Source organism: Euprymna scolopes, chromosome 23, assembly GCF_053919585.1.
Source record: "Euprymna scolopes isolate OS-2025 chromosome 23, ASM5391958v1, whole genome shotgun sequence".
NCBI classification, from domain to species: domain Eukaryota; kingdom Metazoa; phylum Mollusca; class Cephalopoda; order Sepiida; family Sepiolidae; genus Euprymna; species Euprymna scolopes.
This window is the reverse complement of record NC_136504.1, coordinates 79,853,657-79,880,122: the sequence shown is the minus strand read 5'-3', so window position 1 is coordinate 79,880,122 and position 26,466 is coordinate 79,853,657. Positions and strand designations below refer to the sequence as shown.

Here is a 26,466-nt window from a genome sequence, read left to right as displayed (position 1 = left end):
CCATACCAAACTCCATTTGGATATCCTAACTGAAAATCCTGGTGGTATTTATTCATGTCTCTAGTTCATTTTTGGTCGTTGCGAAGAGTTTCAGATCATCCATGTACATCAGGTGGTTCATTTTTTCCTCCGTGTTAAAGAACTTGTACCCGGCTTGGCACTTTCTCAATATATTGTTCAGGGGCATCATGGCTATGATGAACAGTAATGGTAATAGTGAATCTCCTTGAACGATACCTCTTTGTATGTTAATTTCTGTTATGTGTTGTCCATCAGCTGTCAGTTCCAGTCTCCGTGTTCTCATCGCATTTTCAATCGCGTTGATGATCCTGCTTAGTATTTCATACATTTTTAAGCATTCTATTATCCATACTTGAGGGATCTTGTCGTACGTTTTTTTGTAGTCGATCCATGCCATGGCTAAATACTTTCTTCTTCTTTTTACCTCCTTTAGGATCTTTTGGTCAATGTATAGCAAATCATGTGTTCCTCTTTTTCCTTTCTGGCATCCTTTCTGTTCCTTGGGGAGAAGTCCCTGATTATTCAGGGAGTGGTAGATTTGTTCCCTCAGTTGTGCAGTCAGTATTTTCCACATAGTGGGTAAGAATGTGATAGGCCTATAGTTGCTGGGGGCGGTTCCTTTCTCTGTGTCCTCCTGTATCAAAGTATCTTTTGCCATCCAAGCTAGTACGTTTGTTTCCTGTATAAATCTTTTCATGTTTTGAGTGAGTCTTTCATGTAGAGTCATAAATCATTATTATCACTATTATTATTATTATTATTATTATTATCATTATTATTATTATTATTATTATTATTATCGAAGTAAAAAGAGTTATTATTTTGCTGTTTAATTTATATGCTTGTAAATTAGATGGCAACACTACAAAAGAGAGTTACACTTTTCTATATGTTCTTAGAGATACAAAGAAATTGCAGTGATTGAATTTGCATAAAGTGTGAGAAGCAAAAGAAATGTATAGATAACTAAGAGGGAAATGAGTGAAAAGTCCAGTTAATTATAATTTATAATTAGAACAACCGATTTTATTATGAATTATAATTAGAAAACCCCAGTTAATTATAAATTATAATTAGAACAACCGATTTTATTATGAATTATAATTAGAAAACCCCAGTTAATTATAAATTATAATTAGAACAACCGATTTTATTATGAATTATAATTAGAAAACCCCAGTTAATTATAAATTATAATTAGAACAACCGATTTTATTATGAATTATAATTAGAAAACCCCAGTTAATTATAAATTATAGCTTATTAAATCAATAAAAACATTATTTTTTTCAAACATAATTCAATCTAAGAACTAAATTATATTTAACATGTATTGTGTGTTAATAAAATATAAAACAAAAATTTTTTTATGGAATGAAAATTTGAGTAAATCAGATTTAGTATAAGATATTCATATTGTCGCTCATGAACGTTTTTCTTAGAATAACCTCGGATTATTTTTTGTGAAGTACAAATCAGACTCACATGCTTTTTTAACAGAAAAAAATAACATGAAACCCAGTATCTTAATAGATAAGAAAAAGTCATTAGTTTTCCAATTAAGACAGCATTTCTATATCACTGGAGATTTATAGCATTTTAAAGGAACTGCATGACCCTAACAGAATAAGATATGATTCAAATAATTGTTATCTATTACGTATAAAATGTTATACACCTTTGTTATAAGTAATTTCTTGCTGGTAAAAGTGACAACAAGTCTCCCCAGATTTCTTGTACTCTTCACTCCTTTCAATTCCCATTGAAACTCATTTAGTGTTTTCGCATCAGCCATTTACTAGTGATTTTTCCTTGTTAATAGTTTGCTCTACAATTTAAGTGACAATGAGTACCCAAACGATTCCAGTACACATTGTACTATTCCGTGGCCTGGATGATGCAATATTTGCTTGGTCTTTCCATCACAAAACCAGAAAGTTCCACCATCTCTGCATTTCATAGCAACATCTCGCTATTATTATTCTGATGATCAGCTTTATCAATGCTATGCAAAAAAAAAAAAAAAAACGATTCTCTTTGAAAAATTTGTGTCTAAAACGACTGGTGGAAGAACAAATATTTCACTGCTTTATTCAATCAAACATCTTCATATTTCTACCCAGAATACTAACTTAAAATCTTTTATATTCATAAAACGAACTATTACTCATCTCTGAAATGTGCATTCCTCTTGAGGCTGCTTCCCAGCGAACTACAACATAGTTGTTTTCAAGTCTGATGTAAACAAACGTCGTGTTGAGACGTCCTCTTAAAAAATTAGACTTGAAATGGAATACTTACATCAAAGTTAGGGTCGTTGTAAAAAATCATTGGAGCATTTTACTGGTCCAGAAAGTACCTCTACCTTCCTAAGAGTCAAATAGTCTTCAAATGGAGTACTGTGGTCACATCTGAGAAAATGTTGCTCAGAGTATCCTTTGCTGCCTTGACAGAATACAAAACCGACTTCAAAATCTAGTGGGAGATGTTTTCTTCTCTTTCTATCAGTCATTTTCTCATAGAAAAGATGTTAGTAGTCTTTCTCTGCTCTATTCTTATTTTCATGGTAGCTGCTCGATTTAACTCCAATCTATAGGAAACATTAACAATAAAAACTCATCTAGCTACAACCATTGTTAATAATTTTTCTTTCTTTTTCTTCCTTATATAATCAAATTCTGTCCAGTTTTAACCATCATTGCCAATCCATAAGGTTTTTTTTCATCATCCACCTAACAAACTCATTAACTGTTATCCTCGTGTGCCTTTATTTTAGTAACTAGTTTACATAGTGTGTACACACATACCATAAAACATGTACATAAATTAAATAGTAAAATAATAATTCTCTCTACTTCTATGATATCCATAAGGAAAATATAGAAGTAAAGAGACTTATTATTTTTAGTTATGCAAGATTTTCTTATTAGATATATCATAGATCTAATTCAGAAATTCATGAGCTTTGATATATCTTTAGGACAGTCTTCTTCTATAACTAAATATAAGTTTTTTACTTTCGGTATTAACTATTCTTCTTTTTCTTCTTATTTTTTTTATTTTTTATTATTATTATTATTATTATTATTATTATTATTATTATTATTATCATCATCATCATTATCTTCTTAGATAGCATTGCACTCTCAGAGATAACTGTGTGCAAAACAGACAAAAATGTTTTGGATGTTTTGACTCATGTGCTCTTTGATCCTCGTTAGATGAATGGTTCATTGATTTACTGTGATTCCATCCCCCACCCCATAACTGTAATAAGTTTATAAGGTATTACATAAATCAAATATTTGCATGAAACTTTCCACAATATCTACTATATATTTTCCAAATCGGTATAGTAGTTTTTCCATTCTTCATTTTGAAAATTCAAATATTTCCAAAGTGAGGAACATTTGAACAATGGATATTAGATATAAATTTATCAAGATTCTCACATTTTAAACTTATTTGAAGAACCCACGAGAAAAGTTGGTGGTATACATCCAAAATTATAACACACCTACTTTGCAAATTCAAATAATTCTAACTTGCATGAAATTGCTACATAATATATAGCAATAGCATTTTAAATGAAATATTTATTCTGAAAAGAATATTTTATTAAGGTCAAATTTTGTGGCCAGCTATGATTTTCTTTCTTTTTATTTCTATGATATAAAAGCATAGAGAGAGAGAGAGAGAGAGAGAGAGAGAGAGAGAGAGAGAGAGAGAGAGAGGGAGAGAGAGATCTATACTTACATAACATCGGTTTTAATATGGTGAGAATTCAGCTTCTTAAAAATGGGCATTCTAGATGGAAACAAAAATATCTGTGCGAATGAGGGAGCCTCAGGCGACAGGTAATAAATCAATCTCCCTCAGGTTTATTTTGAATGGGACAAAAGAGTAGAAAGTTAACAAGAAATGTATATTGTAAATTCAAACACTACAAAACAAACGTCTGAACTCCAATCTCTGGTCCCCCCTTGCCAATCTTTCACGAAAAACACTCATGTAGCTGAATCCACTGTGAAAAATTTCCCCCACTCTATATCTGTGCCTAAATCAAAACGCGGATTCCATAAACAAGGCTTCTTTCTTAGAACTGCACGCCTGTGGAACTCTGTTCCGTCTGCCTGCTTCCCTCCGGACTACAACTTGGATGTCTTCAAGTCCAATGTTAACAAATTCCTAATGACCCGCCCCCTTAATTAAACACTTCATCAAATCTCCACACTAACGTAATGTACTTGCAATAACCCTTATCCCTGAGTGGCTCCCGGGCCTTGATAAGTGGTGATCACTGTGTAAAAAAAAAGAAAAAACAAATGTTTTAAGAGAACACAGATAGAACTAATCCACAAATCTGCTTACTGCAGTTATGTACCCTGATTTTTGTGTAAAAATTGATCAATTATTTCTTGAACTAGCATTGCACTCTCAGAGATAATTGTGTGCAAAACAGACAAAACTGTTTAGGATGTTTTGACCCATGTGCTCTTTGATCCTCGTTAGATGAATGGTTCGTTGATTTACTGTGATTCCATCCCCCACCCTATCTGATCTGGTGTTATTGTTGATTGTCATACGTCGGTGTCCTTCCTTACTTCAATCAAAATACATTATATTGAAATACACAAAAAATATAATTAGAATGTGATATAAATACAAATAAGAAGATGGAAATAACAACAAAAATGAGAAAAGTATCAGAAGGATTTATTTTAGTATATTTGGAACAAAAAGGCACTGATAACTTGGGTCATCTCACTCGTTATTTCCAATTATAAAATAACATTTTCAGATTGAGATTTTGTTGAGATGTCCACTCCAGTTTGACAGAAGAATAAATATCTAATTTACAAAGATTAATAATACTTAATAAGGCATCATGGTTTATGTAAATAGGTATTATGATCTTTCATCTTTTTTATTGTTATTTTATTTATTTTTTGTATGCGTCTTCCTATCGCAGATTGACCAAATCAAAGAGTGAGGTGAAATGAAAGCGTTGTGGGGCACGGGTCATGTTCATGTCCTTCCCAATGAGTTTGCCATCCACTAAGAACTCTTTGTCCAAGATCTTCTGACCCCACATAAGCGTTTCATCCATGGCAGGAGTTGAGACTCCAGCAAGTTCAGCAATACCTCGGAACACAACCATACCAAATGGAATATCCTCTGTCATATAACGGTACTTGAAATCGGGAACAAACTTTCCGTCGGGTGTATCTTTCATTGGATGACACAGACCGTCGTAAGCAGAACATGTCTTCATGGCCATACGCAGATTACTCATGTCCTTAATGCTCTCTTTATAATTGAGTTTGTACCAATCAAACAAGTGAATGACGTCCTTCATATCCATATCTGGATACTTCTGTTGGATAGCTTGAGCAGTGTTCACCAGTTCAGTGCTGACTCTATCAAGAAGGTCAGCAGAAAACTCGTTAAGGCCTTGGTAGAACAAAGGCTTTTCAGTCATAGGCTCACCATTCCAATCTTTCCAAGTTCCATACATCATTGGAGGATGCACAACAGCATCAGCCAGAAGGTTGATGGACAAATAGTTTGCTGCCATGGTCAATTTTGGTTCTTTCCCAATCACATACTGAATGGTTGGCAAGACTGGGAACAATGGTTTACAGCCACGCATAATTATAGCACAGGCAAGAGTATCTTTTGGCCCAAGGACTTGCACCTCACGACCAAATGTACCGATGCGACAAGCCCAAGGGAGAGACTCAAAAGATACTATGGCAGCAGTTCGGCCTCCAATCCCAAGCAAATCACAACACTGGAATTGAAAACCAGGTTGACTCGGTAGACCCACAATTACTGTGTTTGGCTCAAGGTAAGGAGCAATAGCTTTAAAGTAGCCCTCATGAGCAAAAGCAGGTACAGTAAAGATAATGAGGTTGCAGCCAGGGACAGCTTTTGCTGCATCGTTGGTGATCATGTTTGGACGGGAAGTGATGATCTTGTTGGTTCCATCCTTTTCACGAAAGTTAACCACAAAATGATTGTCCCCCAAAGTGTTACGCCAACGCTCAGCCTCATCTGCAAACAGTGATAACACATTAACTCTGACATTGTGACGAGATGAAGCGAGACCCGTGAGAACGTGGGCTCCATTACCACCTCCACATATCAATAGCTTGATCAGCACTGGTGGTTTTACTTGGTGGTCAGACATTTTTAGTCCACTGAAAAATAAAAAAAGGAAAGAAGTTCAAACGATATGTAAAAAAAATGTCTTTACATTTACGGATGATGTTGCATTATTGCAGACTGTATACTTAGTGAAAGCATTATGTTACATAATGGATAGCCTTACATCAAATTACAGCGAAACAGATTAGTCAATAATGCTAAAATCACAGAATGGAAAGGTTTGATAATAGCCAAGAGCGAAATCTTTTCCAAAGATCTTTGTTTGCTATGTCTACTTATTTACTAAGATACAGTGATGATCATATTTATTGGCACGGTAAAATAAAAGTTAAATTTTGTCTAATAAATTCTAAAAAAGGGATTAAATTAAAGAAAATAACAAAGTATATTATGTATTTTTAACTGGCCTTTCCGATGCAGCAATCGGATTTTAGAAAAAATAAATAACAAAGGAACAACAAACATAATTGCAAAAAACCCTTGTTCAAAATTATTGGCACGATTTATTTAATAATCAATTGTATAGCCTTTGGCCTTGATTACCTTCCTCAGTCGCTTTTCATAGTTTACAACCAAGTTGTTGCACTCTTCAGTAGTAATTTTAGCCCACTCTTCCTGACAATAATCCTCCAATTGAATAAGATTCTTAGGCTTCCTTTGCATTACCCTCAATTTTAATGTTCTCCATAAATTTTCAATTGGATTAAGGTCTGGGCTTTGTGATGGCCACTCCAAAACATTAATATGATTGTCCTCAAGCCATTTCTTAGTCAGTTTAGCTGAATGCTTTGGGTCATTATCTTGCATGAACCACCAACGACGACCAAGTGAGAGCTCTTTAGCAGAGTCTTTCAGGTTTTCATCCAATATTTTAACATAATCTTCCTTTTTTATGCTACCTGTGACCTTAATAAGTCGCCCTGGTCCAGAGGCAGCAAAGGATCCCCAAAACATCAAACTGCCTCCACCGTGCTTCACTGTGGGTATGGTGTTCTTAGGCAGGAAAGCTTCGCCAGATTTTCTGTAAATATAAGACACTTTATTATGGCCAAATAACTCTATTTTCGTTTCGTCAGTCCATAGAACACGTTTCCAGAATGCAACATCTTTATCAATATGACGTTTTGCAAAGGCTAGCCTTGCTTTCAGGTGCATAGGCTTCAATAAGGGAGTCTTTCTCGGACGACATGCTTTTAAACCAGCTCTCTTCAAAACTCTACCAACTGTATGTCGAGATACATTCACTCCAGAGGTGCTCTGTTCATCAACAATCTCCCCAACAGAGATCCTTGGGTTTTGTTTTACTTGTCGAACAATTTTCCGTTCATCTCTTGGGGAAAGAATCCTTTTTCTCCCTCTACCCTCTAAACTCATAACGTGGCCTTGCGATTTGAACTTGTTTATTATGGCTCTAACAGTGGATTTGGGAAGGTTTAGCTTCTTTGAAATCTTATCATAGCCCTCCCCATTGGTATAGCATGCTACAACAAGCTTCCTGACGTCTTCGCTGTGTTCCTTAGTTTTAACCATGGCGATTGAAAATTATAATTTAGTTACTTATAATAGTTTAAATAAATCGCTATCTAAAAATTATCTGAAAAAAATTATTCACTGAATTAGCGTTAAACAAGCATAATATGGCTATAAAAAAGTTCAGAAAGCACGTAAACCGGAAATTGATTGATATTATACTGATACTAAAAGAAAAACAAAGCCGTGCCAATAATTTTAAACAAGGGTTTTTTGCAATTATGTTTGTTGTTCCTTTGTTATTTATTTTTTCTAAAATCCGATTGCTGCATCGGAAAGGCCAGTTAAAAATACATAATATACTTTGTTATTTTCTTTAATTTAATCCCTTTTTTAGAATTTATTAGACAAAATTTAACTTTTATTTTACCGTGGCAATAAATATGATCATCACTGTAGTTAACTAATTAGTGAGGAGAATACTACTCTCTCTCTTTTGAGTGTTAATTATTTCTCTCCAAAAGTAAATATTAAAAACTCAGTTACATTAATCATTGACCATCGTGTAACAAACGTTGTCAATATTCTTTTTGTTTGTTTTGGATTTTTCGATTCTGAATGAAAATCAACAAATATTCATCTTTTCCTTTGTTGCTCAGTTTTCATTGATTTTTGTAAAATTTTATGTTGGAAATTCAAACACCATTTTGATATTCTATTTATTATGTAACCAGAATACCCCACCCTACCCCACATAGTCTAATATTATAGAAAACTAAACTATTCTTTGACGTTCCTTCCTGATCGTCATCTGGCAAGGGTCGAGGTAGCCCCTCTCTCATCTTTTCTGTTATGCTTCTTTTAAATAATTCTTTCATGATGATTTTATAAGATCTACTCCCTGGTTCCGACTCAGGACAATCATGTCGACATCAGCAGCATTATCGATTTATTGCCTGTTTTACATGCTGGCATGTGTTGGACAGGTTTTAGAAATTGACTCCTAAACTTATCTTCTTTATTTATTCGTCCTTCCTTGTTATTTCTTCCTATGTTTTTTACCTTCTACTGTGAACTGACCCTGCTACCTCAACTGTTCTCCGTCTACATACCAAAGAACTCCATGGCCACTATAAATGGATAAGTTTAAGACAAGTTTTAAGTGTAGATTGTTTGGTTGATTGTATTTTATAAATTTGCATATTCTAAATTGAAATTGTTCAGGATTGAAAACTGAAACTTTCAACGATGTAACTCTAAAACTTTGTACAATTGTTGACAATCATAAAATATAAAGAAATTAGCGTGAAGCCCATTAAATTGTACATGGTACCTCCCTAACTCCCTCATATTTTTTTGATACCATCAACAGATTCGTTAATAAAATTCACAACACATTCTGCAATCCAACTATATTTGGTACAAATACACTTCAGTCGGTACCTAACTTGTCCACCAAGTTTCACTTATGAATGTTCAACAATCTTTGTTTTACTGTCATACAATAATAAGCACACCTAAATAAGAGATGCAAAATTGTCAATAAATGACACAATCCTCTCCTTGACACTGCCCTGATTTGGGCCGAGATTGCCATTTTCAGTCCAAGAATAGTCTGTGGATTATTTTGATGAACATTATCTTAGACATTTGCTCCACATATAAAAATATGGGAGGTTATAATCTGATGAGTGTGAAGCCTATTCAAGATTACACCTTCTACAGAGTTTTTTGCACCTCATTGCACATCAATAAAACAAAGATATTCCAGACTGAAATTTGGTAGAAAAGTAAAGAATTGACTGAAGTTTATTTGCAACAAATATAGTAGGATTGCAGAAAGAATCGTTAAATTTATTAATGATTCCATGAGTGAGGGGGAGGGGGTCACTCTGAATGATGATGAAATGATTTTTTAATTTTACAAAGTTTACTTAACCAGAATATGGGAAATTATTCTTGCTCAAAAATAAAATAAAAAAGAAAAATGCAGTGAAATGCCTTAGAATTTTTTAAAGACTTTTTCAATAACTTATTGCATTTGAAATAATAAAAAAAAGAACAGTTATTTATGAGCAGGACAAATATCAGGAAAATGTTTTATTTCATGTATGCAAATTCACAAGCACTCATCTTAAAGTCAGTTAACGTCATAAAACGAAATTATCCATCATAATCGCTGTATTGTTAATGCGTTAATAGTTATAAAATAGCAATTGTTAAGAAATCACAGTTTTTGTTACTGAAATCCACAAAAGAAAATGAAGTAGAAATTCGAAAGAACTGTCTGAGTAACTTTGAAAAAATTTCAATTATCAAATTAATCCATCTCATGGCAGTAAGATGTGATAAAGTCAGAAATATGGGATTTGAAAAGCCACTGCTCTAGAGGAAGAATGCTCTGGATAAACAAAAATTTCCTGAGCAGCGCTATCAACATTCCCATATAAGATGCCTCAACTGATTTTGTAATAGACTAACTCCTTCAAGAGTGAACTTGAACTGAACAACAGAAAACAGAGCACACCAGCACACCCAGAGTCTGTCGGTCGAATTTTAGTATAAACTGATCATCCTAAAGGATGGTTAAATTACAACGAAAATAGAAAAAAATGAAAAATCATTTTCTTGAAAATTGTTTAATAAAATGCGAGGGAAACAGTTAGCACTAATAATATAATAGGTACGAAGTTTGAGTGTTAAAACGATCAGGTTTCACTCTCAACTTGAGGTATTTCATTACCAAATACACTGAATAGTGGTGATACAGTGACAACATCTGTCCATTAAACGATAATTATATGTCATGTTGTAATGAGAGTGAATTTTATATAATTAATTGTAATGAAAGTAAATTTTATATAATTAATTGTAATGAAAGTGAATTTTATATAATTAATTGTAATGAAAGTGAATTTTATATAATTAATTGTAACAAGAGTGAATTTTATATAATTAATTGTAACGAGAGTGAATTTTATATAATTAATTGTAACAAAAGTAAATTTTATATAATTAATTGTAACGAGAGTGAATTTTATATAATTAAGTGTAACGAAAGTAAATTTTATATAATTAATTGTAACGAAAGTGAATTTTATATAATTAATTGTAATGAAAGTGAATTTTTATCATGTTGTAACGAGAGTGAATTTTAAAGCTGTCTAACATCTCAATAAGGAGCTAAAATATGATATGTTTAATTTTCTTTCAGTTTGTGTTAATTTGATCTTAATTGAAGTTCTGTTGGCCATAAACTCCAAAGAACACATTCATCATATTATTTTTCCTGAATTTCAACAACGAAAAATAGTCCAACCAGATCACTCTCAAAATATCTGATGATATTGACGTAGTGATTGGCAGAACACGTGCAAGATGGTTTTCCCACTTGAGAAATGGGGACTACATCCTGCACAATGAAGGTGAGATTATGATGCATTGAGGGTAGCTGTGACATGTTAACCTTATTGTTACAGGCATTAAATACAGACATTATGTGACGCGATACAGTCATTCAGTGAAAGAGAGGAGAGCACCCTTTTTAATTGGAGATGAAAAATGGATAAGAGCCAGCTCAATCGTGCCTAAAAGTCAACTTGGCAGACAAGAAGTTACCTCGATCCACAAAATATTCTTCTGGATGTGTGATGGGATATACAGATTATAATTAATCACAAGCTGATGGTCAAACAATGACTACTATAGTCTATTGCCAAAAACGCTCCTCATTAACAAACAAAAATGCAAGAGAGCAGAAAGTAGACCTTGAGTTTACTTTCGACAGCTTCATAACTCGCTTCCTTTATTTTGTCATTTACTCTTCCTATTCCATATGAAATGCTTCTGACAAAAGGGAAAGAATTGTTGCTTTTGTGTTAGGATCTATCCATCTAAAATTTATTGTTGGCTAGTTTTTACTCTTGAAGTAGTATTTATTTTAGCTCCTCATATCAAGTTGCTTCATGCCTTGTCTGAAGTGATTTCTATTTAAAAAAGGTTTTAAATCATATTTCATAAAATGCTTCACCTGACACTTGTCCAAAAATCAAGTTTGAAATGTAAAAAACTCAAAACACCAGCTATAATTTATTTCACTTACTAATAAGATATCAGTCATAACTTAACAATTTTAGCAACATTTTCAACGGAATGAAAAAGATTCAAATATGAGATTACATATTGAAGGGTAAGTATTTTTATACAGTGGACTTTTTATGAGTAATGGCTCTGTAAAATCTCATCAAGGTCAGTCTGACTCATGCCCTAATCGCAAATTCAGTGTACCGGCCTCACATATCCTCTCCCTCCCCGCCTTCTCCCTCATTTCAGGGTCCTACTCTCATCTATTTTCCATATAGCACAACAGCCGCCACATATGTTAAATTCCAATATGGTGATTCCATTACAGAAAGATTTAAATCCTCTGAATTTTACCATTATATTATTGCCATGTTTTTTAACTTTTCTCGTTTTAATATTATTTTGTCATTTTCCCACGGTACTTTTCACTTTACCTTCGGCTTCAGAGGTATACACTTCTTTGCTGTTTCTTGATGCGATCTAACAAAGTTTTCATAGGTGGTATTAGCAGTTGGTTCCTGCTCTTGTGCTTGTAAAGCATCAAATCTGTTTCGCAGTTCGACTAAGAATCTCTGTTTGATCTGATTGTCGTGTGACAACGTTGACCAGTTGTAGGGCTGTCTAGATGACTTTTTAGTTTTGTTCGCTTGTAGAATTAACTTCAACTTAGAGGTTACAATCTGTAGACACACCTTAGAAACTGCTATAAGCTTCACAGGTATGACAGCTATTGATCCACTTCTTATTCATAAAAAGACAGTCCAGTTGTGCCTTGTCTCCATTTGGGGATTGATGGGTACAGAGCTTACCAGGTCTTTTCTGAAAATGGATATTCATGGATTGTAGGTTGTTTTCAAGGAGAAAAGTCAATAGATACTCTCCATTTCGGTTTGTTTCATCATGGAAAGAGAACTTATGCTTGTTGTCTTCCCATTCTATGTGTGCATTCATGTCAAAAAGCAACATAAATACCCTACTCGACAGAATACAAAATTAAGGAAGCAGGCGCTTCAAGAGCTTAGTATGATGTACCTATCAGAACAAGAGAAGTATGTTCAAGAACAAATAGATTGAATCCAGAATGCAGCAGATAACAAACAATCCTATCTGGCTTGGCAAGTAGTAAATGAGATATCTGGGTGCAAACGACCTGCCAAAGCTAAGTTATAGGCAAACACTCTGGAAAATGCATGTTCGAAATGGAAAGCACATTTTGAAAAGCTACTCGGAAACAAACCAGAAGTGACAGACAAACCAATTCAGCCGATTGTCGTACAGGAACTTGATATTGAGAAGGGTGATTTTACAATGGAGGAACTTCTAACTGTACTAAAGAAGATCAAGAATCGTAAAGCTGCAGGTTTAAATAACATATCTCCTGGAGTATGGGAGACAGGTGGCTTCAATGGCATCCTTCTTCATTCATGCAATTCTGTATATAAACAAAAAGTTATTCATATATGGAGGGAAGGATGCATACTTCCCTTCCCCAAGAAGGGTAACCTAAGCATACCAAGCAACTACAGAGGAATAATACTCACTCCAATTGCAGCAAAAATCTACAATGCCATGCTTTTCAACCGTATCCAACCAAAGACCAAAGAAGTGCTCAGGAAGAACCAAAATGGATTTAGAAAGAATCGCTCTACTACTAGTCAAATACTTACTGTTAGGAAACTGATTGAAGGAGTCAAAGCAAAAAACATTGAGGCAGTCATGATCTTTGTAGATTTCTCCAAAGCATTCGACTCCGTACACAGAGGAAAAATGGCCAGCATATTAAAAGCATATGGCATTCCAAATGAAGTCATTAATGCTATCATGATGCTATATGAGTACACTCGAGCAATGGTCAGATTGCCAGATAGGGACACTGAATTTTTCGACATCCGCACTGGGGTTCTACAAGGAGATACTCTTGCCTCTTTTCTTTTCATTGTCTGTCTTGACTTTGTACTTTGCACCTCTGTTGATATACACAACATGCTAGATTTCACCCTAAATGAATCCACAAACAGACGTCATCAATCAGCACACATAACTGATGCAGATTACGCAGACGATATTGCTTTGTTCGCAAACAACACTGCTGATGCACAAAAACACTGTTATGCAAGCTAGAAAAGTCTGCAAATGATATTGATTTCCACATAAATGCGGATAAGACAAAGTTTATGACTTTCAATGTGAAAGGAGAGATCAGGGCTCTGATTGGATCAACACTAAAAGAAGTCACTGAGTTTACGTATCTGGGCAGCAACATAGTTTCCACAGAGAGAGATATCGAAATTTGCATCTCAAATGATGGGCTGTATTCAATATGAACTTCGGGACTAACTAACAAACTGAAAAGGCAGTTCTTCAGGGCAGTGGTAGAGTCTGTCCTTGTTTACGGTGCTACAACCTGGACACTCACCAAAAGATTGGAAAGAAAACTAGACGGCACATACACCTGTATGCTACAAACAGTATTAAATATATCTTGGCAAAATCATCCCATGAAGTAGCAACTTTATGACAACCTACCTGCCATACCTAATACCATCAGAGAAAGATGCTATGATTTGCTGGTCATTGTCTGAGGAGCAAGTATGAATTGGTGAGTAATGTATTGCTACGGACTCCACGACACGGACGCGCAAGCAAAGGAAATGGCTCACAACGCCAACTGTGAACCTGAAGATCTGAGGCAGCTGATGGAAGACAGAAAACTCTGGAGAGGAAGAGTCACATTGGTCCGGGCAAGGAGCCCGTCATGATGATGATGATTATTGTCATATTTAGCAATGCCCTCTGATTTGAGTGGTCACCTAATAAATTATTTCAGTACTTATAAAAACAACCAGCTACTATAGGGCTAATCTCTCATTGAATTGAGCCTGGTTTCACTCTTTTCCCTCGCAACACCTACATTTTTTAATGTATTAAGTTAGATCGTTGCAGTCATGAAACAGTGTATATTGAATTTAGTGATAAGAAAATATTTTATTCAAACAAATTGAATAGCATGTATACATTCAATACCACCTTTTACTTGCCGTAAAAGCAGTTTCATGCTAAACACGTTCCTTTCATCTGTACTGATGATTGGGATGGTGAATTTGCACATTTTCTCTACAGCAACAAAAGCGATGATGATGATGATGAAGAAGAAGAAGAAGAAGAAGAAGAAGAAGAAGAAGAAGAAGAAGAAGAAGAAGAAGAAAAAAATTGCTTACCTTTAATTTGCAGATGGTGATATCAAAAGCGGCATCATTAGTAACACACATAGGAAGATGGATGATCAAAATGGTGGACAGTTAGTTTCTGAGGTACAAAAGCTTGGAGAAAAAAGAAACATACAAAACGCAATCACGCTAACTAAACAAGATTATATGTTTGAATATACAGTAAATCCTCGATTTAAAGAACTAATTTGGTGCACATTGTGTGCTTGGAAATGCTTTCATAAAGTCTCAATGATTTGTTCTGATTCTTCCACGAAATGATCCAAATCTGAATAACATTAAACATTAATTTTTCTTCCTCTTTGTAGTTGGAATCTGGCTGAGGATGAATAGATGAACACAAAAGAAAGAATAATCATCAGATTTTTTTTAATATAATTTAACAATATCACAGGCCGGTTTGTAGGTTGCTTCATAAATTCTGAAGACATTTTATCTGCAGATATTTCTATAAGTAGCTAGAAGTGACAGCAATTTCTTAACATGTCATCAGCCAATCAGTGATTCTGATAATGCCTTCATTTCATAAAGAAAAAAGTACATTATAAAGATCACTGTAATGAATGAATTGTTAATTCTAAGACAGCACACAAATTACTACTGTTTTATACAATCATATAAAATATTAAGTAACTTACTGTAAAACCAACATAAGAAAACATGAAAAAGTGAAAAGTCTGTGTAATAAAAGCGTCATTCTGTTATTAAAAAATATTATTAAATAATGCCTGCAGAACTTTTAAAGTTAGTAATAACCACAAAAGGTATGTTAGTCATACGTAAAAAAAAAAACAACTACAGAACATTCGGATAAAAAAATGAAAGCGAAACGAATACAATTTTGTAAGATAGTGTAATAAAAACATGAGAACGCGATATACTTTACAAAGTTTTATTCAGCTTCAAATCGTTTTGTACAGAACTATTTTAAATTTTATCTTTCACCACATAAAAAAATGATCTTGTATCTAATTCTGCCCTTATTGGGAAGCAAGTAAATAGAAACTATTTTAAATTTGAAAAAAATTGTTCAGGAGGGATACTCCTCAGCAAGGGAAGTAACTTTATTTTGCATTGAAGAACATTTCTTTATGTTGAAGAATTTTAAAAAATAAACAACTATGGATAATTGTGAAACGCAAATCCGAAAGAAAAATATCCATATAATACTTTTAGTATTTCTGTCCTTCTCTTTCTGTGCATACAATTGAAAACATAGCCCTATACCAAGTGGTGTGGTGGTTGTTGTGAGTGTGCTATCACTGCAGAACGTTCAGGAGTTGCTTCTAATCCTTACATCTAGGCGTATTTCCTTTACAATTCAAGGCAAAGATTTTCCATTTGTGTTCACTCTGCCATCTTGGGAGACTTAGAGTGAGATATGAACCCCAAATATTTATGATCTGTGATGCACCCCCCCCCCATACCTAAGGGGCATAGGCCATCTACAACTTTGTAGATGTTTTTGTAATGACTGAGTCCTTTTGTACGGAGTGAAGGTACATACAGCGCCTAGCTTTCCCAAATGGTCACCCATCTGGTACTGGCTAGGCTCGACATTGCTTAACTTCGGTGATCTGGTGAGAACCGGTGTGTCAATGTGATTGTGCCGTACATGATCTGTCATGGCTTCAGCATAATGATCATGCTTGTCATGCCCTGTGGTGCATAGATGTAAATTAAAAAAAAAAATGATAGCCCAAACACACGTGTTAATTATAATTGAGAAGCTTCATGGCGCATATTTTATTGAATAAATGCAATGTGTGTTTGTACATATAAAAAAAGGATTGAAGTTTCTGGGAATTCAAAATGAAAAGAATAGTCAATATCATTACATCACCCTTTTCTCTGAAACAAAGACGATAATACTAGGTCTGTAAACAAAACAAACATAACAAATAAATAGTGGTCACAACATCCTGCCACTACAGGTACATTTTTGAGGGTCATTTGGCATGTTTGGGGCAGAGGTTGCACATTTCTGTGAAGCCATTTTTAGGAGACCTTGTGACATTTGGGGGGGGGGACATCAACGGAATGCTCCTTATGTGTCGTTGGTTTCTTCCCATTGACATTCTCCAGGAAATAGGAGCAGTGACCATCAGCCTGAGCTAGTACAGTTGCTGGGTCCCAGCTTCCAGAAACAGGGTTTTGTACTCTTACCCTTTGGTCACTGTATAAGGGCGGTAGATCCTCCTTGAGTGCATGTTGGTCGAAGTACTTCTTTTGGTTTTGCTGATGTTGTTGGAGCTTGCTATATATCTGATCCTGATTGTGGTGACCATTTTTGATTTTGTTTATCAGTGAAGATTGGATTCATCTACTCAAGAATAGTTGTGCAGGACATAGTATGATTGGAGTGTAGCACCAGTGCAGCAGCGCAATTTCAGGTGTTGTTCACAACTGTTTGGCTTTCTTGAAAATGGTCTTGATAGACCTCTAATTTTCTATGAAGTCATTTCCTTGTGGTCTCCGAGGTGAAGTGGCCTCATGATGGAAACCTTCTTTGATGGTATGCCAAACTCTGCAAAGATTTGGCGTGTGATGTTCACTATGACACTGCTTTGTGAATGAGCTGGTAGGTGTTTGACTATAGGATACTACAAGTAATAGTAAGCTACAATTACCCTTGACTTCCATGGAGATCAAACAGGTATGTGTCAATTATATCTAATGGCTTAGTTGTTTTAGTATGTCTTTTTGAAGTGTCTAGGGGATGACGATTTGTTGTCCTTTGAGTATAAGACCATCATCAATTGAGAGCTGGTCTCTTAGGCCCCAGAACACTCTGATGACCAGCTCACGATGATGGTCTATCTCAGTTGGTTAAGCAGAGGATCCACTGTTGTACAATTTCTCAGTTGTTTAATGCGATCGGCAGAGAAATAAACCGCATCGATATGGACATCAAGCTCAATAGGGTCCACGTTACCAGGTGGTGGTAGGTCCATCAGTCATGATATTTTCAATCCTTTCTTATAGACGAGCTTAAAATTGCATCCCTGGAGTTGTATTAGCATTCGTTACAGACATGCCGGGGCCGAGGTGAGTGGTTTGTCAATAATCATAGTGAGGGGATTGTGGTTGGTGATGACTTGGAAATTGTGGCCATAGAGGTATGTGTGAAATCGCTGTGTGCCAAATACGATGGCCAATATCTCACACTTGATACATGCATATCTTTATTCCGTTTGTGTAAGGCTCTTGCTAGCATTCATGACAGGCGATAAATCATCATTTACATCCGGTTGAAGCAGAACTGCACCTATTCCCTGTATACTTGCATCACAGTGTATGAAGATTGGAAGTTTAGGGTCAAAATAGTAAAGTATGGACGTTTCAGATACTTCACTTTTTATTTCTTCCCACTGGAAATCAGAGTCCTTATGTAACAGATCATGCAACACAGCATGTTTGGAGCTGAAGTCCTTGACAAAGCGAGATAGGTATGTCATCACACCCAAAAACTTGTTGTAATTCTGGTTTGTTATGCGATTCTGACATCTCCTGTAAGTCACATACTTTTGCTGAGTCTGGTTTCAATCCGATATGAGAGCTTTGTTTAATGCTTGTGGGTCTAGGCAAATTCTTATTGTGTTGTCACGTTTGGTAACATAAGTGTGAGAGCTTACCCAGTTTGTAGGTTCTTCAATGCGGTGAATGACTCCTTGTGATTTCATCTTGTCTAGTTCTGCTTTGATTTTTTTGCGCATGGTTATGGGTGTGCCTCTCGGTGGATCCATGTGGCATGGTACATTTGGGTTAACAACAAGCTTGTGAGTCATCCGAAGTTCACCAATACAGTTGAATCTGTCAGGGTAGAAGTGCATTAGGTCAGCTACACTGTTGATGAGTTGGTGCTGGACTGAGATAGCACAGTTCCTTTTCATTACTCTAAGAGCTACTGCTGTTGGCAGGCCCAATATGGCTGCTCCTGGGTATTCAGCTATGGAGAGTTTTGTATTTGCACCTAATATTTGTGGTGCCATAACAGTTTATCTTGGTGTTGTTGTAGGCTGTTCGTAGGCATTGTGTTGAGATGAGTGATACGGATATTGGGTTTCCAGCTTTTTCTATATTGGTGGGGTAGATCTTGCGGAATATGTAGATAGGCAGTGTGTTTGCTTGTGGCCCTGTATATACCTTCAGGTTGAAAGTATGAGTGCCTTGGTGGTCCATTAACTAGATGCTTAAATCAACAAATGCTTCATTTTGAGGGCCTTTCATATTTGGTGATTTTCTGCTGTTGGCTTTTTTGGAGCTAGAGGTGAGGTTTTCCATTGCTGTGTCTATGTCAGCCATGGCTTGATCGTCATGTTTGGCAACACTGTTAACCTCCCTGCCAAGCTTGCACTGTGGGTATCTCAATTGTTTACGATTATTAGACCAGGGTTTTCCATGCTGTCTATTTGTCTTGTGTTTTCCTCAGATGCAAACTGTAGCCCAGTGGCCTATTTTGTCACATGTGTTGCATGTGTCATTCTTGGCAGGGCAGTGTTCTTTGCCAAAACAATGGCTTCATCCACAATTTTTGCAAGCCTGTCCATGTTTTCTATCACTCCCTTGTCGTTGGTATGTACCCCGGTTTATTGTGGCTATCTGTGCTGGTGGAGCTGGCTGACATATACTACTGATGCTTTATGTGAATTGGCTGGTTTAAGAGTCTCTTCAATTTTATAACCCTTTCGTTTGTTTAATAGTTCCTTTTGTAGTTAAGGTATAGGAATGATAGCAATTAATAACTCAACTTTTACTCGTCCGTTTACTTTGTTAGTAGTGACGTCGCATTTCTTAGCTAGCAGTCGACATCTGCTAACAAAGATCTCTTTTGTTTCAGTTGGTTTTTGTTGATATATACTGAGTTCAAGTCAGCAGACGTGGTGGTTGTTTGCCAGGCCGAGCTGCTCCATGAAGGCAGTGAATATTATTTGTGGGTCTTTGTGGTCGTTGTCTGTGGTTGACCAACTGTTGTATCAGCGTAGGCCTTCTTCACCAGTTGTGAGGAGAATTAGTGGCACCTTGTCTTTGTGTTTTGTTGCTTTGACGATGAAGTAAAGCTCCATACATTGTCAAAATAGTTTGAAGGACTCTGCAATGTTTGGCAAGCCTCAGATGAAACTAGGTACTCGTATTGAACCTATAGTCATGATATCTGCCCGTTAGTAGTGGTTATTTTGTGAACATTGTGCAAGCGAGAATTTGCGTAGCGTCCACATTAAGAAAAAAATGAACTGCTGTTTGTACTCACTGTTTTATTTGTATATCATGATTTTGTACAGTTGTTTATTGTATTATCCAATCACACTGCTACGATGTCATGCAGTGTTTTTTTATTAATATGTTTGTAACTTAATTTTTTGGGGGTGTCATTGAGTGAAGTAAAAATAATCTCGCAAATTTATCGGATGAAGAGAAAAGATTTTTTTAAAAGTCACAAAGCGATTGTTGTCATGACAAAACCAAAATGGTATTGTCAGTCATAAATCTTTGCGAGGAGAAGTTTAACTCTTGTTAGTGCTTTTTTTACTATTATCACTAATGTTTTTTTACTATTATCACTAATGTTTTTTTACTATTATTACTAATGTTTTTTTACTATTATCACTAATGTTTTTTTACTATTATCACTAATGTTTTTTTACTATTATTACTAATGTTTTTTTACTATTATCACTAATGTTTTTTTACTATTATCACTAATGTTTTTTTACTATTATCACTAATGTTTTTTACTATTATTACTAATGTTTTTTACTATTATTACTAATGTTTTTTTATTATTATTACTAATGTGAACCTTTTTTTTAAATCAAAATATTCTTTTTGATTCTTTTTACACAGTTATTAAATGAATAGCTTTTAAATCACATGACACACAAATGAACTCTCTTTAACATCCAATGAATGAATAGTTTGCAGTGATTTGTAGACTCTTTTCGAACATGTTTTTCCTCACATATACACATCCACATGTACGCACGCACATATGCACCGACACGTATTTATATTCACATTCACATATATACACTCACATTCATGTGCATACACACACACGCTAACGTACACACATGTACGCACACATATGCGCACATGTACGCACATTTGGGAAACGTCACTTCCCCTGAAAGGAATTCTAGACATGCGCAGTCAGAAAACTCACCCCGATATAAAAGTCAACACAACCATTCAACTTCCTCTTTCTTCCCTTTTTGCCTGGGTTCGTCAACCAGGCAAGTTCGGCGTCCATAGCTCTTGGCTTGAAGACTTTTCCACGTGGACAACTGCTATCATGAACGCACGGTTTTGCTGAGGCCAACACTCCCTTTCTATTTCCCTTTCTACATGCGGGATGGCCATTTCTCGTCCTCAACTTCTTTCCTTTCTTTTCCACGCATGTAGTCGTCAACGCCTGAATGAATACGTGTTTTATCTAAACCATTTTATTTTTGACAGAAAATAAACGACATGTTTACTTTATCCAGCAATTGAGTTTTTGTTTCCTTCATTCCATTCGTTTCATTATTTTCTTTTGTAGTGAGTTAGGATATTTATATCCTGGTCCGCAACAACTCTAACGGGTTGGATTCATGTCGACATTAGTACCAAAATGTTAAGACTTTTCTGATTGACAACTGTAGTTTTTTTTTTAGAAGAATTGATAGATGTTAATAAACAATGCATCATGTGTGCAATATCTATTAATGTCTTTAGTTTGCATATTAAAATAAAATTAAATATATTTGTCCGGTATTTCCTATTGTGTACACTTTCAAGCGTCTACCAATTTTTTCTATCGTGCAGCCACATGCTTTGTAAATCTTTAACATATAAATCTGTAAGTTGGCTATTACAACTATTTAAAGAAACTATGGTAGTGTATTAATGTTAACTACAACCTTTGAGAAAATAGAAACGAACAAAAACGTTAATAACGTTGTTCTTTCAGCTGAAAACGGTTGCTTGTAATAAGATCCGGTTTCATGTATTTTCAGACGATACGTTGTAAAAAATATCCTAGCCTTCCGTTGGCCGTCATTTCATAAAACAGGTATAATATATATTCTAAATAAAGTGAAAACACGTTTTTCTCTCATAAAAAAGGGTTTGTCACGAATTAATAAACAATTACAGAAATAGCATCTCATGAAAGTAACAGCTTTGGCATTTTACATGCACAAAACTGTGCAACTTGTAAGTCCTTAATGAAGATCAACCAACATTAAAAATGTTATGTCGGATTTTAAAGATTTTTAAAGAGTTTTTGTCACATAAAAAAACAAAGAATCTGCATATTTTTTACATTGGGTTCACCTTCGCAATTTTCTTTAAAATGATGACTTATATAGGTTTACGACTATGCTGAATAAGAAAATCTCATTTAAATTTTGTCAGAGACAGGTAGTTGTAAAGATACAAAGACCTGTATTATGCACTGTAATTCACTGACCGCCATGTTTGTATGCACGTGCAATAAGCAAATATACATCTCTCAGAGAAATTCTCTGCGACTGACACTGCCATCTAGCGGAAACAAATCCACTTTTTTTTTCACAACTGATTAATTAGTAATGCGCATGTTTGTAAAACAAAACAATTATGACTTTTTCACTTCCTTCGAATAATTTTATAATAAGAACGGCTTTCGGAATAGACACCCCTAACCTCCCCCTGTTAAGAACAGCTTTTGGAATAGACATCCCCAACCTCCCTATGTTAAGAACAAACCACCCATGGGGGATTGAAAAAATATTTTCCCAAATTTAACTGTGATAATCATTGTCAGCATACCCATCCGCAAATACTATTTAAAAAGGGGGGGGGCATGCCGGTTGCAGAGAAGTACATTTTTTTATCGCATGCACGTACAAACATGGTGGCTAGTGAATTACAGTGCATAAAACATGTCTTTATATCTCGAAAACTACTTGTCTCTGACAAAATTTAAATGAGATTTTCCTGTTCAGCATAGTCGAAAACCTTTAAAAGTCGTTATTTTAAAGAAAATTGTGGAGGTAGAGCTAATGTAAAAATGTACCAAAGAATCTTATCATCCTGTTATTTAATAAAACTCTAAAACAAACTGTATAAAAAAAACTGTCAAATAAATTCTAAACAAAGTGAAAACAAGTTTCTCTTCACTTACAAAAACTACTTACGAGTTAAAACAAGCAATGATATAAATAGCATCCGATTCTTCTAAAAGACCTTGACATTCTAAATGTGAAACTGTGCAACTTGTAAGTTCTTAATGGAGATGCCAAAATTCTCGAGCAACTAATATTAGGAAATTTTGTTCGGAAATCTTGAATTGAGAAGAATTGAGAAGTGTTTGCCAAAAAATATCTAAATAAATAAAATATTAAATATTTTTTTAATGATTTTCCTAAGTACAGTTGTCCACATTAAGTTTAACCAAAACAGGAAGTCAATTTGGTTTGAGAAATTTCAGCATTATTGCAATATGTAATTTTTTTAAATCCCTCTATTTTTTTATTTATTTTTTTTTGTTGTTTGTTTGTTTTTCTCAGAATCTCTCTCTCTCTCTCTCTCTCTCTCTCTCTCTCTCTCTCTCTCTCTCTCTCTCTCTCTCTCATATCGCGCCATATATATATATATATATATATATATGTGTGTGCGTGTGTGTGCGTTGTGCCAAGTATACATTTTTATCTATCGATAGTGTGTATTTATTCGAAAAGGCGTACTACATCGATAAGCCAAAGTTTGATTTATGATCATGCCAGATTCAGTTTTTTTTTATATGATGTGGTCATAAGTTAAAAATCTTTAGCAATATGATTTTGTTTGTTTGTTTGTGTGTGTGTGTGTGTGTGTGTGTGTGTGTGTGTGTGTGTGTGTGTGTGTGTGTGTGTGTGGACTACACAGAAGCGTTTATGTTCATTCCTATGGGAAAATTATCTATTCTTGACAAATTCCTTCGGGAATGAAATGCAAATATTTGTGTGTAGCTCACTTGCTATAAATATAGTTACTACTACTACTACTACTACTACTACTACTACTCTTATTAAGCTCTATTCATTAACAATGCACAGTTGGAATACCAATACAAAAATGTATACATAATATAGTCTCATAAACGTAGAAATCACACGTAAAAAGTGATGTACTTGTTTATTATTAGTTATTTTACAAGCATAAAAAAAACTAAAAACAATGCTATTAAAATTCTTGTTCTTAAAATTAAGATAATTTAAATAAGATTTTTTAAATAAGATTTTTTTAAGATAAACTTTTTCATTTTTTAAATCTGTTATTTGTATTTGAAAATCGCACACTATTTAAAAAAAAGAAGAAAAGAAAAAAAATCCTTAATAACAGATAGTTATGTTTTCGCTTTGACAAGTAGCAAACGACCTTGGAGGAAAACGCAGAGGGCAAGGTGATTGCGGATGGCAAGGTCTATCATGATGGTTGCATGCGGAGTTGGCAAAATATGACATGCAGATTTTTAAATTGGAAAATCGAAACAACTGTCTTATCTTACAAAAAATATTCCTACATTTGTTTCGAAATTCAAATCCCCACAACTCTATTTGAACACTCGTCTAATAACAATATTTACTTACCAGCAATATTACCTTTGACTCGTCTGCTTTGAAAACGCCGAACCAACTGTCAACTGCAACAAATTCCAAGCACCGTGCGTCCTGCCAAACCGCCGCTGCTGCTTTCGCCAACTGAATTGGTTATGGTTGCACGTACACATTCAAGGTAGAGAACTCGCACAAAATATTAGAAGAGTTATCTCCCTTATAGATATATTTTCTAGCCTAATCTAAAATTATTATTTATTTATTTATTTATTTATTTATTTATTTATTTATTTATTTTTACGTACCTAAAACATACCAACAGTATCAGTATCATTCGTTGATTCACATCGACGTAATATCTTGTGATTTAAAACGTTCTCGCTTTTTTCAAGAAAATATTTTTACCAAGTTGCGAATTAATTATTACATACGTTACCTGGCACAGAGGCATTTCGGGTTTATATCAGAGTGAAGTGACGGTTCTGCTTATTTCTAGGAAACTATCCTTTCAGGCATTACTCTCTCATCCTTGAGGGGGAATTAGTTTATTGATAATCAACAACCGTGGAATGCTGTCAGCAAAGTTTGCTGTAATAATGCTCCCTTTTTTTGGGGGGGGGGCACTATAACTACCGCCATGTTTAACTTTGCTGCGGTGAGTGGAGTGGCAGGCACATAAATATACTAACCTTATATGAGCAAAGTTTATGTTGTGCGATAAGTATAGAGGAGAAAGTTATTAATAGGATGCTATGTGTTTGCGATATCAAGGACACTATGGTAAGGTGAAGGTCGTGTAATACTAACCTCGCATTTCAAATGTCATATTTAGCAAGCTACTCAATTTTGCGATACAAATGGAATATGCCGTATTTTGCTTGTCAATATTTGTTCAAATGCTGAATAAAATCCTTCTTTATCAGAAATGGTATATTTTATTTTAAACCCGTAGATGTATGTATATGTGTATAAATATTTAACCGATAAACTCTTAAACTACTGGCCACATAAGACTGAAATTAACGGGAAATAGTAATCATACACCAAGGTTTATAAAAGTAAAATCTTTCTTTGAATGGATGAATAACACATTCAGAAATATGTCAGCAAAGCAAGGTGAAATGCAAAATGCAAAATGTACATTTCAACTTGCTGACATATTTCGATTACTATTTAATTAGGCACGGACACGGAGGGGGTTGTTTTTTTAAACGAATTAAAATCTATTAAAATCCATTATTCTTGAGCAACTTTTTTTTTCAGAAAGAAAGAGAAAAGCCTGATTTTTATCACATGAAAAGCAGAATAATATAAAACTTTCTCTATTTTTAATAGAATTTTAAATTTTAAAATTTTCCAAAACCACACAATTCGCCGTCATTTTTGTCTCGATCGCTAAGAGATTAAAATATTTTTTTGTAAGTTTTTGAACAATTTTTTGTCTAAATAAGATTTAGGATGATTGCTATAAGAATATGCAATAATATTATAATATAAGTACCTGAATTTTAAATAATTCCTACGTTTTATATCACTCTACAGATTTGCGTAGCAAAATTAAAAAAAAAAATTAATGATAGTTTAAAATTAAGTATGGAGACCTGGAAGGGACTAAATAAACTATATTTAGCCATGTATTTTTAACACTTGATTTGACGAGTAAGTGAAAGGTTTAATTCATTTTTTCATAAGCGAGATATATATATATATATATATATATATATATATATATATATATATATATATATATATATATATATATACACTTGTGCCCGATATTATTCATACCCCCCCTTGAAAATTGAGTTTATTAGGTGTAACTTTGTAAGAATTTATTGTTTACGCCCATATTGATACATATTCTTAATAAACCTCTTCTGATCATTTTCGTCATTTTAAAATCTCGGGATACTTGTAATAAAAGAAATATACAG

The 26,466-nt window shown here is 34.5% G+C and overlaps 1 protein-coding gene and 1 pseudogene across 7 annotated transcripts in view; both read right to left on the bottom strand.

Annotated features, from left to right (window-relative positions):
- Nucleotides 1-24,771, bottom strand: part of LOC145246038 (opine dehydrogenase-like) — a 36,515-nt gene extending 11,744 nt beyond the window's left edge. Inside the window, exons 1-3 of one of the 7 annotated variants that reach the window (XM_080107873.1) lie at nt 24,566-24,712; nt 14,964-15,065; nt 4,721-6,224 (exon numbers count right to left, since the gene is read on the bottom strand). In XM_080107873.1, coding sequence (XP_079963999.1) covers nt 4,985-6,214 — 1,230 coding nt within the window. In that variant the 5' untranslated portion in view covers nt 6,215-6,224; nt 14,964-15,065; nt 24,566-24,712 and the 3' untranslated portion in view covers nt 4,721-4,984. Of the gene's footprint in view, nt 1-4,720; nt 6,225-14,963; nt 15,066-24,565 lie in introns of those variants that run through there. The other 6 variants (XM_080107874.1, XM_080107875.1, XM_080107872.1 and 3 more) reach the window with 6 other exon arrangements.
- On the bottom strand, nt 16,473-16,589 carry LOC145246361 (5S ribosomal RNA; annotated as a pseudogene).
- Nucleotides 24,772-26,466: the final 1,695 nt, after the last annotated feature.